The sequence below is a fragment of the Leopardus geoffroyi genome, chromosome A3 (genome assembly GCF_018350155.1).
Source record: "Leopardus geoffroyi isolate Oge1 chromosome A3, O.geoffroyi_Oge1_pat1.0, whole genome shotgun sequence".
Taxonomy (NCBI): Eukaryota; Metazoa; Chordata; class Mammalia; order Carnivora; family Felidae; genus Leopardus; species Leopardus geoffroyi.
The window spans coordinates 113369160-113383336 of NC_059336.1; the positions used below are offsets into that span (position 1 = coordinate 113369160).

General features: G+C 38.8%; 1 protein-coding gene across 15 annotated transcripts in view; it reads right to left on the reverse strand.

The window, feature by feature from the left end:
• Window positions 1–14177, reverse strand: part of LTBP1 (latent transforming growth factor beta binding protein 1) — a 402947-nt gene that overhangs the window by 89280 nt on the left and 299490 nt on the right. For all 15 annotated transcript variants that reach the window (XM_045447182.1, XM_045447179.1, XM_045447178.1 and 12 more), the window contains 3 exons: window positions 7246–7368; window positions 2539–2661; window positions 64–186 (listed from right to left, as the gene is read on the reverse strand). In XM_045447182.1, the coding sequence (XP_045303138.1) occupies window positions 64–186; window positions 2539–2661; window positions 7246–7368 (369 nt within the window). The remainder of the gene's footprint in view (window positions 1–63; window positions 187–2538; window positions 2662–7245; window positions 7369–14177) is intronic.

A 14177-nucleotide genomic window follows, 5' to 3' on the forward strand; every position in this document is an offset into this window, starting at 1 on the left:
AGAAGAGAAGCCAGGATGATGTCCAGATCTCTCTAGGACTCTGCAATCAAGAGCAGTTCTCACCTTCACAGTGGTCTCCAAGGGTGGATGCTCTGTAACCCTGGTCACAAACACAGAGGAAGGAGCCCTCTGTGTTCCTGCACTGTCCATTACTGCAGAGATGATGATGCTGACATTCATCAATATCTAGGAACCAGAGGGTAAAAAGAAACGGTAGAAGTGGTGCTTTAAAAATATTTTTAATCATGCATGTAAAAAAAAGGTCTATAAACTATCTAGTTTATAATTAATTTAGCCTCTTCATTAAACTGATCTCTAATAAAAGGCCATGAATCCTCCAGTAGGAAAAATCCAGATGAACTTAAAATCTTAACCTGTGAACTAAGAATCTGCACATATTCATCCCAATATTTACTGATGGGTGGCAAATGCTTTGCTGTTATCTATAAACCTGAATGAAGCTTCCTGAGTCTCTTGTACAGGTTCAAATAGAACACTCTTGAGTTTAAAAGCATTTATGCCTATAATAAAGCAGAGGTCAGCAAACTACAGCCCACTTCCTACTACTGTAAACAAAGTTTTACTGGAAAATAGCATCACATATTCATGTACATATTCATGTACTGTATGTGTACATATACATGTACACATATTCATGTCCACATATTCATGGTCTCCTGTACAGGAGAAGTTTGCCGAAGTGTCAAGTCTTCATTTCTTTTTCACGGATATACCTGTCAGCCCCCTAGCAATTAGACTTCCCTAGTTTTTCTTTCCTTTCCCTCTCTCCCTCTCTCTCTCTGAATGATTTGCTGGCCAAATCTAATGGCCCTTCCCTCCTCTCAGCCAATCTGATATCTACATTGCCACTGAATCTCTCTCTTCCTTAACCCACATATCCTCAGCTTAGAGATGATTTGTTTTGTAGCCTCAACCCTGAGCTCAGGCTAAAGCACACTCGTGTCCTATCCACACAATAGAAGACACAATGATACATTACACGTATTCAGCTATTTTACCCTTAGATTTTAAGTTTCTTGAGGGCAGGGACTATGTCTACCACATCCTTTATTACTTAAATGATCTAGTGTTTTACAGTGAACAGGCATTAATTCATGTTGCTGTTGACAGACTTTGTTCCTCACATCTGAGCACATTTATCTACTGCTGGCAATGTGATTCTAGAAGAGTCAACAAAAACATCAGTTTTCACAGTGACCCCTCACAACTCTGCTCTCCTCACTCTGCTTACAGCATCAATTTGATTATCATGGCATTTTGGCACCTAAAATCAGTTTTCCCCGATGGATAATCTGGTGCGTGGTTTTGCATGTGTCTGACTTATTTTTGGTACTGACATCACAGGCTCTTCAAAATAAGGGATGCTGAATAGGATAGCCTGATTATCTTATCTGTAGGTTTCTCTTATTATATATACATTTGTAGTATTTTATGCATGATGGGCATTTGATAAATACTTGGCTAATTAACAAGGTCAAAAGTCACAAAGTAAAGTATAAATACTTTGAGACAGACTTGCAGAATCCAGAACAAGTTATTTAATTTATCTGTGTACATGGATATGCTTGTGTGTGTTCTTCTCTTCTAGACTGACTATTGTAATGTCTTTCCATGTTCAAGAAGGGGAAAATTGGGGACTGTTCTGATAATACTGGTAGATCTCGTTATAGGACCATCACATATTGTCTTTTATAATAGCATCCCAAGAGATATTGGTACTCACTATTCAAAGTTTACATATAGACATGGATAGGATTTGTTTCCTTATAATAAACAAATTGGCCTTGTAGAGTGTGTATTCTGTTCTTAAATGAAATTCAAATGATCTTTCTTTTCAAAAACTCGAGACACTTGACACTTGTCACAGGTGAAACCATAAATATCTTCAATCTCAGGAAGCATATACTTATTGAGAAGTAAAGTGATTCTGCATGAGGTTCAATGAAATACATATACTTTTACTCTAAGGTCAACCACAGCAAGGTCCAAAATACTATCACTGGTGGGAACAGGATTTATTTCACAAACCTTATCAGTGATCTGAGGGGTTGCTATTTATTGCAATCTTGCTGAAAATTCTTGTTCGGTAAAATTTTTTTAAAAAGAAAAAATGGTGAAAAGCTGACTACACACAAAAACTAAGGTCATTAACATTCCACAGCCTAATACTGGGCTGATATAGTAACACTCTAATTGCTGAAATCCTAGTAGGTAAAACTTACAAATGAATTTAATGGAACTGATTTTCTGCAGTAAGGAATTACACAGAGAGCAATAATTTTCCTTCCTAATATTAATGCTCAGCCACTGCTCACAAATACCTTTTTTTCAAATTTAGCCCTTTTCTATCCTGTGCTATTGACTTTTCTGACTTAAGCTGAGGTCCCTTGCTTTCTTGCACCATTAAGCAATCATCCAAGTTGTTTCTGAAAGACACACTCGCTTCACGGAGGACACTTTTTTCAGGGCAGGTGCCTCTAACTAAAATCACAGTAGGTCACGTAACCACACTCCTACCTTCACACTGGTCTTTTGCTGCTGACAGCTGGTAGCCCTGCCCACAGGTACACTGGAAGGAGCCCTCAGTGTTCTTGCACTGCCCATTTATGCACAGATTCCCCTGCTGACACTCGTCAGTATCTGTAAATATAAACAAGGACAATTTTTTAAAATTAGGTCTCTATCTTATTGAAACTCTGAGACTACAAATCAAGCTATAAGACCACGTCCTAAAGATCAATGGCTAACTACTGTTTTCTTCTAAAAATATATTATTTTTTTAAAATTTTTTAAACGTTTACTTATTTATTTTTGAGAGAGGGCGAGAGAGTGAGTGCGCGTCAGAGTGCGCACAGTGGGAGAGGGGCACAGAGGGAGGGAGACACAGAATCCAAAGCAGGCTCCAGGCTCTGAGCGGTCAGCACAGAGCCCAACACAGGGCTGGAACTCACGAACTGTGAGATCATGACTTGAGCCAAAGTCGGACGCTTAACCGGTTGAGCCACCCAAGCGCCCCTAAAAATATCTTATTATTTAAAATGCATCTGAAAGTTTTTGCCAGGAGAATTCCATTTGTTGCAATCCTTCCCCTCAAGTAGTACTAACAATTATCTGTTTCCTGATCGAAGTTGTATTTCTTATCCTGTCATGCGGCATTAATCTTTTGAATTATATCCTGATAGAAGCAAGGTGTCAGATTATCCCATGTTTCCTGAAATAGCTCCCAACACTATTACTGTAATAGGACCTCATGAATTCGTTTTTAATTTTTTAAGAGAAATTAACTTTACTAGCAATTTTTGTTTCACTTATTTATAAATAAAAGGCATCACAACACAGTAAGTCCTGACTGCCAACAGAGACACGAAATAAGCGAGCTGAATTTCATTTGAAGAATTATTTTCTACCTTTCCAAATGCTCTAAGTCTATTAGCTTTAGGAGGGGTCGACAGCAAAGAACAGCCTACACCATATTTTCTTTCAGCACATTCAATTAAATACTTGAGATGTCAGCTTAAGATCTTAAGACCAACAACAGCTCGTGTAGCCTGTTGGATCTCATGTAACGTCTGACAACATTTTTAGTGCCTTGGACTCTTTCTGACTTTCTCAAAGAAGATGACAAATTAAGCATTCCCATGTGAAGATGTCTGCAGCGAAAATATACCGTCCATTCTAAGCACTGTCCAAGCAGACATCTTACATAAGTTACTCATTTATGTTGGGAATACCGTCAGAAGTAATTCATTTTAAGTAATGACACACACATTTGGAACAACTTGAGGTAATCCAGTTATCTTGAATAAGGTGATCTTTGGGTCTTTAAGATGACCAAGGGGGAACCCCTTTTTCTTTTCTGATGAGGCACAAAATTCCTATGACAAAAGAACGCTTTCTAATAAAATAGGCATGCAAGACAAAAGTCTTCTCTCTCTTGTGCCAAAAGATAAATAGAAAGTATCATTTTCACCAAGCATGATTTCTTTAAGGGGCTTTTTAAACATATTATTATGACAAATCCAGCCCAGAGTTAAAACAGAGACTATCCCTAGGTATTTATAAATTTAGGACATACAGTGCTTAAATGTATAAAGAGATAACAAAGACACAGATACACAAAAGATATAAAGAAACAAATACTGATTTAATATACTAGATGATATGCTTACAACCTGAAAAAAAGTTTTCAGGACCTTTAGCGACATGAAAACAAAGTTAATATTTACCACTAAGGTGAAATTGGCAGTTGTTGCAATATTGGAAAAGGGACAGATTTTTAATTTTTTTAATATTTATTTATTTTGAGAGACAGAGTGAAAGAGAAAGAGAGAGAGCAAGAGAGCACAAGCAGGGGAGGGGCAGAGAGAGGCAGTGACACAGAATCTGAAGCAGGCTCCAGGCTCTGAGCTGTCAGCACAGAGCCCGATGTGGGGCTCGAACCCACAAACCATGAGATCATGACCTGAGCCGAAGTCAGACACTTAACCAACTGAACCACCCAGGCGCCCGGAAAAAGGATAGATTTAAGATCTGGGAAGAATTTACATCTTTGAGCTGATGTAGTTTGGGAAAGACTATGAAATTATTAGAGGAAAAAGGATGTTATGCGATTTATTATTATAAAAAGGGTAGGCTTTGACTGGGAGTAAGGAAAATAATTAGTCCATATGCAGGTTTCCAGAGCAGAAGATGGGGATCTTGCCTGATCCTATCCCAGACCATAATGCAAAGGAAAATTGGAATAGGGGCCAAGGTTAAATGCCACGTGGAGAGAATAGCCCTTTCACACCTCCAACCTTTGATTATGTGTTGCTTTCTCTTCCTCCTAAGTTCTTCTCCCCTCCATATTCAAAATTTTCAGACCTAGGTTGAACAGCAGCACCTCCGTGAAGCTTTCCCAGAAGTGTGCACACAGGATTAGCCACAGACTTCTTGGCTTTAACAGAGTCTTGTATACACCTTTAATGTGGTGCATAACAACATCAACTACATGTCACTCTCTGTCCCGACATAATCTCCTTCTCCCCATATAAGCTCTGTTTCTGTATTATCACACGCAATCCTCACATCACCTGAGTAGGTACCATTATTGTTGCCTTTTTGCAGATGAGTAAGGAAGGCTTAGCAAATTAAGAAAACTTATCCAAACCCACACAGCTTCTGAGTGACTGAATGAGGGTTTGATACACTACAATCCTCCTTTTTAAACTAAGGTCCAGACTTCACTTGGATTTCACAAGGTTTTTTTTTTTTATAATACATCACTGATAATGTTAACTTCATCATGTGGTCCTCTATCTATTATAGTAGTAGGTTTGCGTCTTTTCCAGCCAATAAAAGTGCTTTGAGAGATTAAAACCTCTCAGCATCTGCATTTGAACACAGTGCCTGGAACATGCGGGTTCCTTGATATACCCAGAAGGAAAGAAGGGAAGGATGAAGAGAAGCTTTTGCAGCAGCCCAGGAGAGCGCCACACAGAGCGGAAAATGAGTGTTTCTATGGCTGCCATCAGCCGATGGTGGGAATTCTGGGGCGCTGGGAAGCCTTACTAGAGCGGGGCAGGATCATCTGGGATGACAGCAGCCAAGCGTAAGAAAGTGGTAACGAGCCATTCACCCAACATGTGTCTCCTTGGAGCGTTATCCCTCTAAAAAACCCAATCCCCGAATTTTAGAGATGATACGAGATCTGGAAATCCAAGTTTAATGTATCCAAGGCTGCAAATCACCAGAAGAACTTGGTAGGAAGACTGTGGACGTGGGCCAGCAGGAAAAGGACCTGGAGGGAAGGGAGATGAGGACCCCCTACATGCTCCACTGGGAGTGACTGGTGTTCCCCTGCATGTAAGAGGTCAGCCACCCAATCCAGAGGTCTGGGAATCTGCTCCTGCCAGCGGGAGAGGCTACAATTCTTACAAGAGAGTAAGATACCTGTTTACTACTAGCTACCATAGTGAGAAGTTAATCCCCACCCCACATCCTTCACTCTCAGTGAGACACTTCAGAAAGAAGAAAAACTTCACAAATTTCTTCCTTTCCTCCCCTTGAAAGAGCATGCTTGTAGGTATAAAGCAGTAGAAGCAGAAGGAAACCATCCACAGATTTGACCACAGAAAAAAATTAAACTTAAAAAAAGAATTATGCAGAGGAAATTAGAGAAACTTTGGACAAATTACAACAATATGCCATAAAAAAGTGTATTTGTAATACAAAGACACAGGTACGTAGGTTTACACTCGTGCTTTATATAAAGTGTTCATATATGGTGATTTAAAAACCTGATAAATAGGAACAGATAGTAACATAAATTTACACAAGAAAAAAATCTGCAAAATACATGTTGCAATATGAAATAAATGTTGTAATAACTAGAAGTCTCCAGGAAATTAATAGAAATAAGCATATATAATAAATATTCAATCTTTTAGAATTAAAAAATATATTTTTAAAATTAGAAATTAGCATTCTATCAAAATAATAAAAAACATTAAAGATGTTTTATCCAATTATTCCACATTTATAAATAAAGAAATGATCCTTTTTTTTTTTTTTACATAATGAGAAGGTAGAAAAAAATTATGGTTGTTCAACACATAAGCAGCAAGAAAATGCTGAAATAGTAATACACTGCACTATTAAGCAGCTTTTAAAAATAATGTCTGTAAAGTTATTAATGATATATAAAATGCTCATGATGTATATACTATTAAGTGACAAAACTTACAAAATTGCACATTAAAAATAAAGTGATAGAAAATATCTGTGAGATAGGACTATGCATGAATGAGACTGAGAAATTTTTTTTTTTACTTTTCTCTTTGCTAGATTTTCTACAATGAAGGTTTTCAATAGCAATTTTATTGAGATATAATTCACCACCACATAATTCATCTAAAGTGTACAATTCAATGGTTTTTAGTATATTCACAGAAATGTGCAACTGTAGTTTTTATAACCACAAGAAATGAAAAATTGACCTGTGGTTTATAGATGCTCTCTAAAACTATGCTGTTTTCCTTTATCTAAGTACGTATGATCTGTATGTAACCACAGTGAGGAGTCACTTTCAAAGATACCAACAAAAATGTGCTCCAAGTAGCACTTAAAATACATGACAGGCAGCATAATTCCTTTTTTTTTTGGTTCCCTTTTCTCAGCTAGTTACTCGAACAGATTCTTAAATGCAGTTCAAATAAAAGTAAGAAATTCGATCAGAGTATTTACCTTTACAGTGCTTGTGGTCTGGGGTTGGGCTGTAGCCCCTGTGGCATGAACACATATAGGAGCCTTCGAGGTTCGAGCAAGTACCATTTGTGCAGATCTGTGGGTCCAGACACTCATCCACATCTGAAGAATGTTGCATAAGGGGGGAAAAAAAACCACAAAGGAAGAAAAAAAGAAATAAAACATAAATAAAGTTGAATTTGGCTAAAAATATAAATAGTCCATCTTCAAAGAAAGGACAGATTCTTTAAGATACGCTTTGAAATTAGCCCAAAGGAGGAAAGGCAGCTCCGGTGTGAACAACATGTGGGATAGTTCCATGCCTTAATTTACCTTCTGCAAAGTAACTCAAAAAAGGAACTGAAGATGTCTATGAATGAATTCAGCGAAAGCTTGCTGTACAGGGGAGGGAAGAAGAGAGGGAGGTTCTAGAGCAGCACCCTCTACAAAATGAAATATTCCAAAGAATCAAAGATGTATCAAGGTCTAGTAAGGGAACTGATGAGTTCTGCAGGAAGGGAGGGTTCACTGAAGAAAGGATAGGACTCATGACCTAGAGAAACCACAGGAGCTGTTAACAGAAAGGAGGAAAAAACCTCTGATACAATTTTCAAAGACGGCATTGAATCAGTATTATAAAAATCAATCTAGAGGACCAACAAGCCTACTGGGCAATTTGAAGGTAGGGTACAGACTGCAGAGGCAGATAAAATAATGGCTAATCTTTACCAAACACTTACTGCACAAAAGCACTAAAGGCTTTATGCTTATTTAATCCTCACAAAAGCCATCCAAGCTAACCATTTCACTGACAAAAGAACCAAGTCTCAGAGAAATTCAAACAGACTGCCCAAGGCCACATGGTTAGAAACTGGGGGCTCATATTTGAATCCAGTTAGCCTGACTCCAAAGACCATCCTTTTAACCTGTTTCTAAAGTTTATTTTTTTTATTTTGAGAGAGAGAGCGAGCAAGCGAGCGTGTGCACGTGAGCCACCAAGTCGGGGGTGGGGCAGAGGAAAAAGGAAGAGAGAGAAAATCCCAAGCAGGCTCTGCACCATCAGTGCAGGGCCCAATGTGGGGTTCAAACTCACAAACCATGAGATCATGACCCAAGCCAAAGTTGGACACTTATCCAACTGAGCCACTCAGGTGTCCCTTAACCTGTTTCTATTAACACAAGTTAAGTGTAGTGCTAGAAACCGCTGAAGAATTAGGAGTATGTATGTTTTTATTGTTTGCTAACATAGCATTTATATAGAAAACAATCATCTAAGTGTTCATTGATTTCATTCAGCATTCATTAATCTCCTACTAGAATATTGTTATTTCATAAAGAAAAACTTGAGTTCTATGTCGCATTTGAGCACCTCTGGTAAGTCAACCGTAAGTCCCAGTAAGAAGACACACAGTGTAGCATGGACAACCAAAACCTTAAGAGGAACAATTTAAACTACTTAAGTGCTAAAATTACACACCACATCATGATTTACGCTTAATTTTACAGCGGTCAATAATGCACAGCATCTTAATCTAAGGCAGACAAACAATAAGAAGGAAAATGCTCTTGATTCCATCCATTGCATTTTGCAATGCTCACCCTGAGAGCAGTAAAGCTTTCCACCCTCTTAAAAGGCAAAGAGTCACAAACACATTAACACAGATCTCATTCTAATTCAGCATTTCACAGTTCAGACTGCATTTATTCGCATGACATTCCATTGAAACTGGGTTACAGCTTTCCGACAATGATATCGAGAAACAGAGTACAATGAAACCTTGGATTGCAAGTAACTCGTTCTGTGAGCGTTCTGCAAGACAAGCAAACATTTCTAGCACAATTTTAACTCGATAAAATGAATGAGGTCTTGCAATATGAGTAGGACATGATGCTGAATGTTACATGATCATGACTGAGCTACTGTTTCTTGAAATTTGCTTTGATATACTTTGGTATGCTTTGGATTACAAGCATGTTTCTGGAATGAATCGTGCGCGCAAATCAAGGTTTTACTGTATTATCAAAATAAGGCAAAAGTGTGTGAGCAACCAAGCACACAGGCATACGTCTCGCATGCAAACAGAGAACAGCTGGCGAATTAGCACTGCGTGAGTACTCTACCTGGCCTTCACAAAATCACTTACTACTACGGAACTGACCCTACTCTATGACAACAAAAATAGCACTTCCAAACTGTCTCATTGTCCATCTTTTCCTTGGTTGTTGGAGTCCACTTTTATGAACACTGAATACAAACAACTTGAAAGAAGAAGCCAAACATTGGAGCCAAAGTAAATAATGGGACAGAAGGAGCCTAGACAGTAGGCATGTAAATTCCAGACAGTAACGTTAAAATGTCCCATCGAGGATCTGGATTGGCTTCAAAAATGTTAACAAGTTGAAAAATGTATGGACTGTTCTCTTTAATTATTCATACATCAGGAAATGTGACTTACAGGACTGCAGAATATAACAACAAAATCAGTTTCTAAGACCATTTTTTTCTCTAGTCAAAGCAAATTAAGAGTGCAGATTATCGTTGCTGAAATACTTATAAAATACTTGCAACTTATAAGATACTTGAATCAGTAGTACTGCACTGCATAGTTAAGAGTTAAGACAGTTGATCTTAAAAGTCCTCATCACAAGAAAAACAATGTTTTAATGTCGTAACTATAAATGGTGATGGACTTTCACTAGAATTATGATCATTTTGTTATATACACAAATACTAAGTCCTTATGTTGTACACCTGAAATGAATCTAATGTTATAGATTATACCTCAATTTAAAAAAAGAATCTCCATAGAGTAGGAAGGTGTGGCCTCACTTGATGGATATAAAAGGAGTGAAATAAAGTCACCATTTTATCTTTTGCCCACACCCCTCTTAAACTGCAGACCCCCACAACCTCGTTGGTCAGTCTCCTGACACTTCCACTTGATATGTCACAGGCACCTCTGAGTGTTCAGAGCCAAACCTGACCTTCCCCATGTTTTCTTTATGCTGCCTTCCACGTCAATACATTATGCCACTATCCAAATGCCCAAGTCAAAAATTGGAAGTCATCCTATCTAGATTCCTTATTCTCCCTCTTTCCCCACATTCAATTTATTATCAATTCTACCTTCCAAATATCTCTCAAATACCCCTGCTTTATTTCTTTCTTACTACCATCATTTTCTCTCACATGGGTTACCATCACAGTCTGTTTCTCTACTTGGAGTCTTGCCCTCTCTAATCCACTATCCAGCAGGTAGCCAGAGTGACCTAAAATACAAATATGATCAATGGTGTTGCTCCTGGGATGCCTGGGTGGCTCATTCGGTTAAGCATCTGACTCTTGATTTTGGCTCAGGTCATGATCTCATAGTTCACTGTCAGTGCAGAGCCTCCTTGGGATTCTCTCTCTCCCTCTCACTGCCCCTCTCCTGCTCACGCTATCTCTCTGCCTCTCTCAAAATAAACCTTTTTAAAAAATGGTGTTGCTCCTTTAAAAACTGTCAATGGTTTCCAGTGTTCTTCCATTCAGTCAAGGACACAAACTTGTGGGGCCCTGAGTGTTATTGACAGAAAGCCTGCCACCTGCCCCCCCAGTTCTTACCTTGAACCTTCTAGAAGATCAATGCTATGGGAAACAAGGTAGTCCCTATTCAGTCCACCATCCAAGATCCACACCCCCTAATCCCTGCTACAGAGAGAGATGGTTAGGCCTTTGGTTTCTAAATTAGAGTTCAAGGGGCACTTGGGGGGCTCAGTCGGTTAAGTGTATGACTTTGGCTCAGGTCATCATCTCACAGCTTCTGAGTTCAAGCACCACATCAGGCTCTGTGCTAACAGCTCAGAGCCTGGAGCCTGCTTCGGATTCTGTGTCTCCCTCTCTCTCTGCCCCTCCCCTGCTCACACTCTATGTCTCTCAATAATAAATAAACATTAAAAAAAATTTTTTTTAATTAGAGTTCGAAACTCATCTTACTCTGAGATTAGGATTATGGTTTTGTAGAAGTCACATTACCAAATTCTTATGAGGCATATACATAATGAGCTTAAAAGGGAAACATCATGAAAAGTATGGTGTCTGTAGAAAAATGTCTTCTGATCTCCCCAAGTACAATTTACCAATGGGCTTTTGGGACATAATTTGACATTTTCTATTCAATGAATTAATTAAAACTCCCATAGTAAGGGAATTACCAGGGGTTTATGCGGTCAGCACTTCATGGATATGATCATTCAAAAGTTTATGAATCCATCCCAGTATACTATCACCCAATCCAAATTCATCATTCGTATCTACAATACCCTGAGAGACTGTAACAGAGGTCTGTTGAAAACTAAATATGCCGTGCCTACAGGATTTCATGACCTGCTCCTCTGAGAAGCCCATCAGAAGAGGCAGTCAGAATAGCCACGCATGATTTGTCATTAATGAGCCCTGGCTGATTCTTACGATCATCTTTTTCTTTTAAAATGTTTCACCTTATCATTTGCATCCTGTAGCCTACAGTTCTTTGTCAAGGTTAAGATGAAGTTCAGTGGTCATTAGTTCCTGAACTGCACCTTCTTTCTTCTTTGAGGGGGAAGTGAGGACATTAATCTCTTTCCAGATCTCTGGCAACTTTCCATTCTCCACAATTTGACAAAGACAACTTTCCACTGGCCAGCAAACCCACCTGCAAAGCCTCTCATTGCCTTTGGATGTAATTCCTCTGGGTCAGGAACCCTTTTGAAATTTCCCTTACTCATGTCCTGGGAACACACCAGGCAGCCTGAAGCCCCTCTCTGGGAAGCCTAACCTCTGGAGGTATAGAGGGTATTCAGTGGCTGACCTCACACAAGTCAGTCCAAGGCTGTGGTGCCACTTTCTACTTCACCTATCAGCTCCTTGAGGCTGGTCAGAGTTGATTCCAGAGCAAGAGTGCACCTGCATTACTTCCTGTACTTTCCAGGAAATGAATCTCTCAACACTGCAAGCCAGTCATTTTTCAGAGGCCATTCAGTCTCGTTTAATTCCTTAGTGGTCAACACAAACTTCAATGAATGAGCATCGTTTGATAAGGGAAGTAAACATATTCCATCACTATGGCTACCTGAAAGTATGAGATTATTCCCTACCCCAACCATGATATTAATTCAGTTATCCCTCAACTATTCGTTATACACAGTCTTTTATAGTAAAGACAATGGCAGAGCATATTTGACAGAAAAGCAAGCATGGCAAAGTAAGATACAGAAGCCAGTTAGGCGAGTGTTTTGAACAACCTGCACTCGAGGTACAGTAAATCCTCAGGATCTCAGACGCCCTCTGTCAAGTCTGACCAAGACATGCAGTAGCACTGCAGCCTAAAAAAATACGTTACACATCCCCCAAAGACTCATCACTGCTGTTTAGGACTGGAAAAGAGCCAATGCTATATACATCCCAGATAAAGAGACAAAGATGATCTCAGAAAACCAATCCATTAATCGTACCGAATCACTGCTTTCCTACTTCACCTTTCCAAAAGAATATTTTGTCTTTCAGCAAAACTCAATTGGGACTATCCGTGGTGCAGGCTGCCATCTTAGAGTCAAGAATCCCTGAGCCATTATTATTGCTGCTTGCAAGGGAGGATTCACACCCACATGGATCTCTCCTTTCTATGAACTTTTTTTGTCTTCCTCATTACCTTCATATTGTTTTGTTCTCAAATTTTCCTGGGTAAACAAGGAGAGAGATATGAGGTAGTGTATAGAATAGAACACTAGTTTGGGAAATAAAAGACCTGGGATCATGTTCTAGATCTAGGTTATTACCTATAACCTTAGGCAAGCCCATTACCCTCTCTGGGAATCAATTTCTATATGTGTACTACAGGGAAGACTACCCTGAGGACCAAAAAAAAAAAACCAAAACAAAACAAAACAAAAAAAAAAACCACAACGAAGTCAAAGCCCTTTGTAACAATGTAAGAGAAGTTTGTTGTTATTATAATAATTAGTCTCCCCACACAGGCATGTTTCCTGCCTTCAAAAGTAGTTTCTTGTTTGCTTTCTCTTTTCCTTTTAAATGAGAAAGAGAGACAAAGTGTGAGCAGGGGAGGAACAGAGAGAGGGAGACCAAGAATCTGAAGCAGGCTCCAGGCTCTGAGCTGTCAGCACAGAGCCCAATGTGGGGCTCAAACTCTCAAGGTGTCAGATCATGACCAGAGCTGAAGTTGGACGCTTAACCCACTGAGCCACCCAGGCGCCTCTCTTGTTTGCATTTTTAATTTAGGTATAATTGACATAACATTGTGTAAGTTTAAGTGATGATTTGATATACTTATATATTGCAAGATACTAACAATGTTAGCTAAGACCTCTATTATGTCCCATAATTATTTCCTTTTTTTGTGAACATAATCATGATCTAACCTCTTAGCAGCTCTGAAGTTTATAACACAGCATTGTTGACTATAATCACTGTAGCACAGCATTGTTGTAATCATCAGTAACCTATGCAATAGATCCCCAGGGCTTACCTACCTACCAATTCCAAGCTTCCATCCTTAAACAACATCTCCCCAATTCTACTAGCTCCCATCCCCTGAGAAGCACCGTTCTATTCTGTATTTTTTTTTTTTTTTTTTTTTTGCTTGTTTACAACTCCAAATCTTCTTTGGAATTAAGCACATAATTAGGTGTTCGATAATAACGTAGTGACTAATCAGAAGACTTCTTTAGCATACAGTGGGATTAGGGATTAGGCTGGTGTTTGCACATTTAATAATATCTGCAAAAGGTGGATGTTCAGTTCTGTTGCCATCTTATACAAAATAAATAAATGTAGGATGAAAGTCTCCAATTTCATATAAGTCTATGAATATGCATGTATTCCATAAACGTTAACGATTCCTCAAAATCTGAAAATAAATCCTAGTGTGAAAAGAACTCCTAGAACAAGGAGCTTT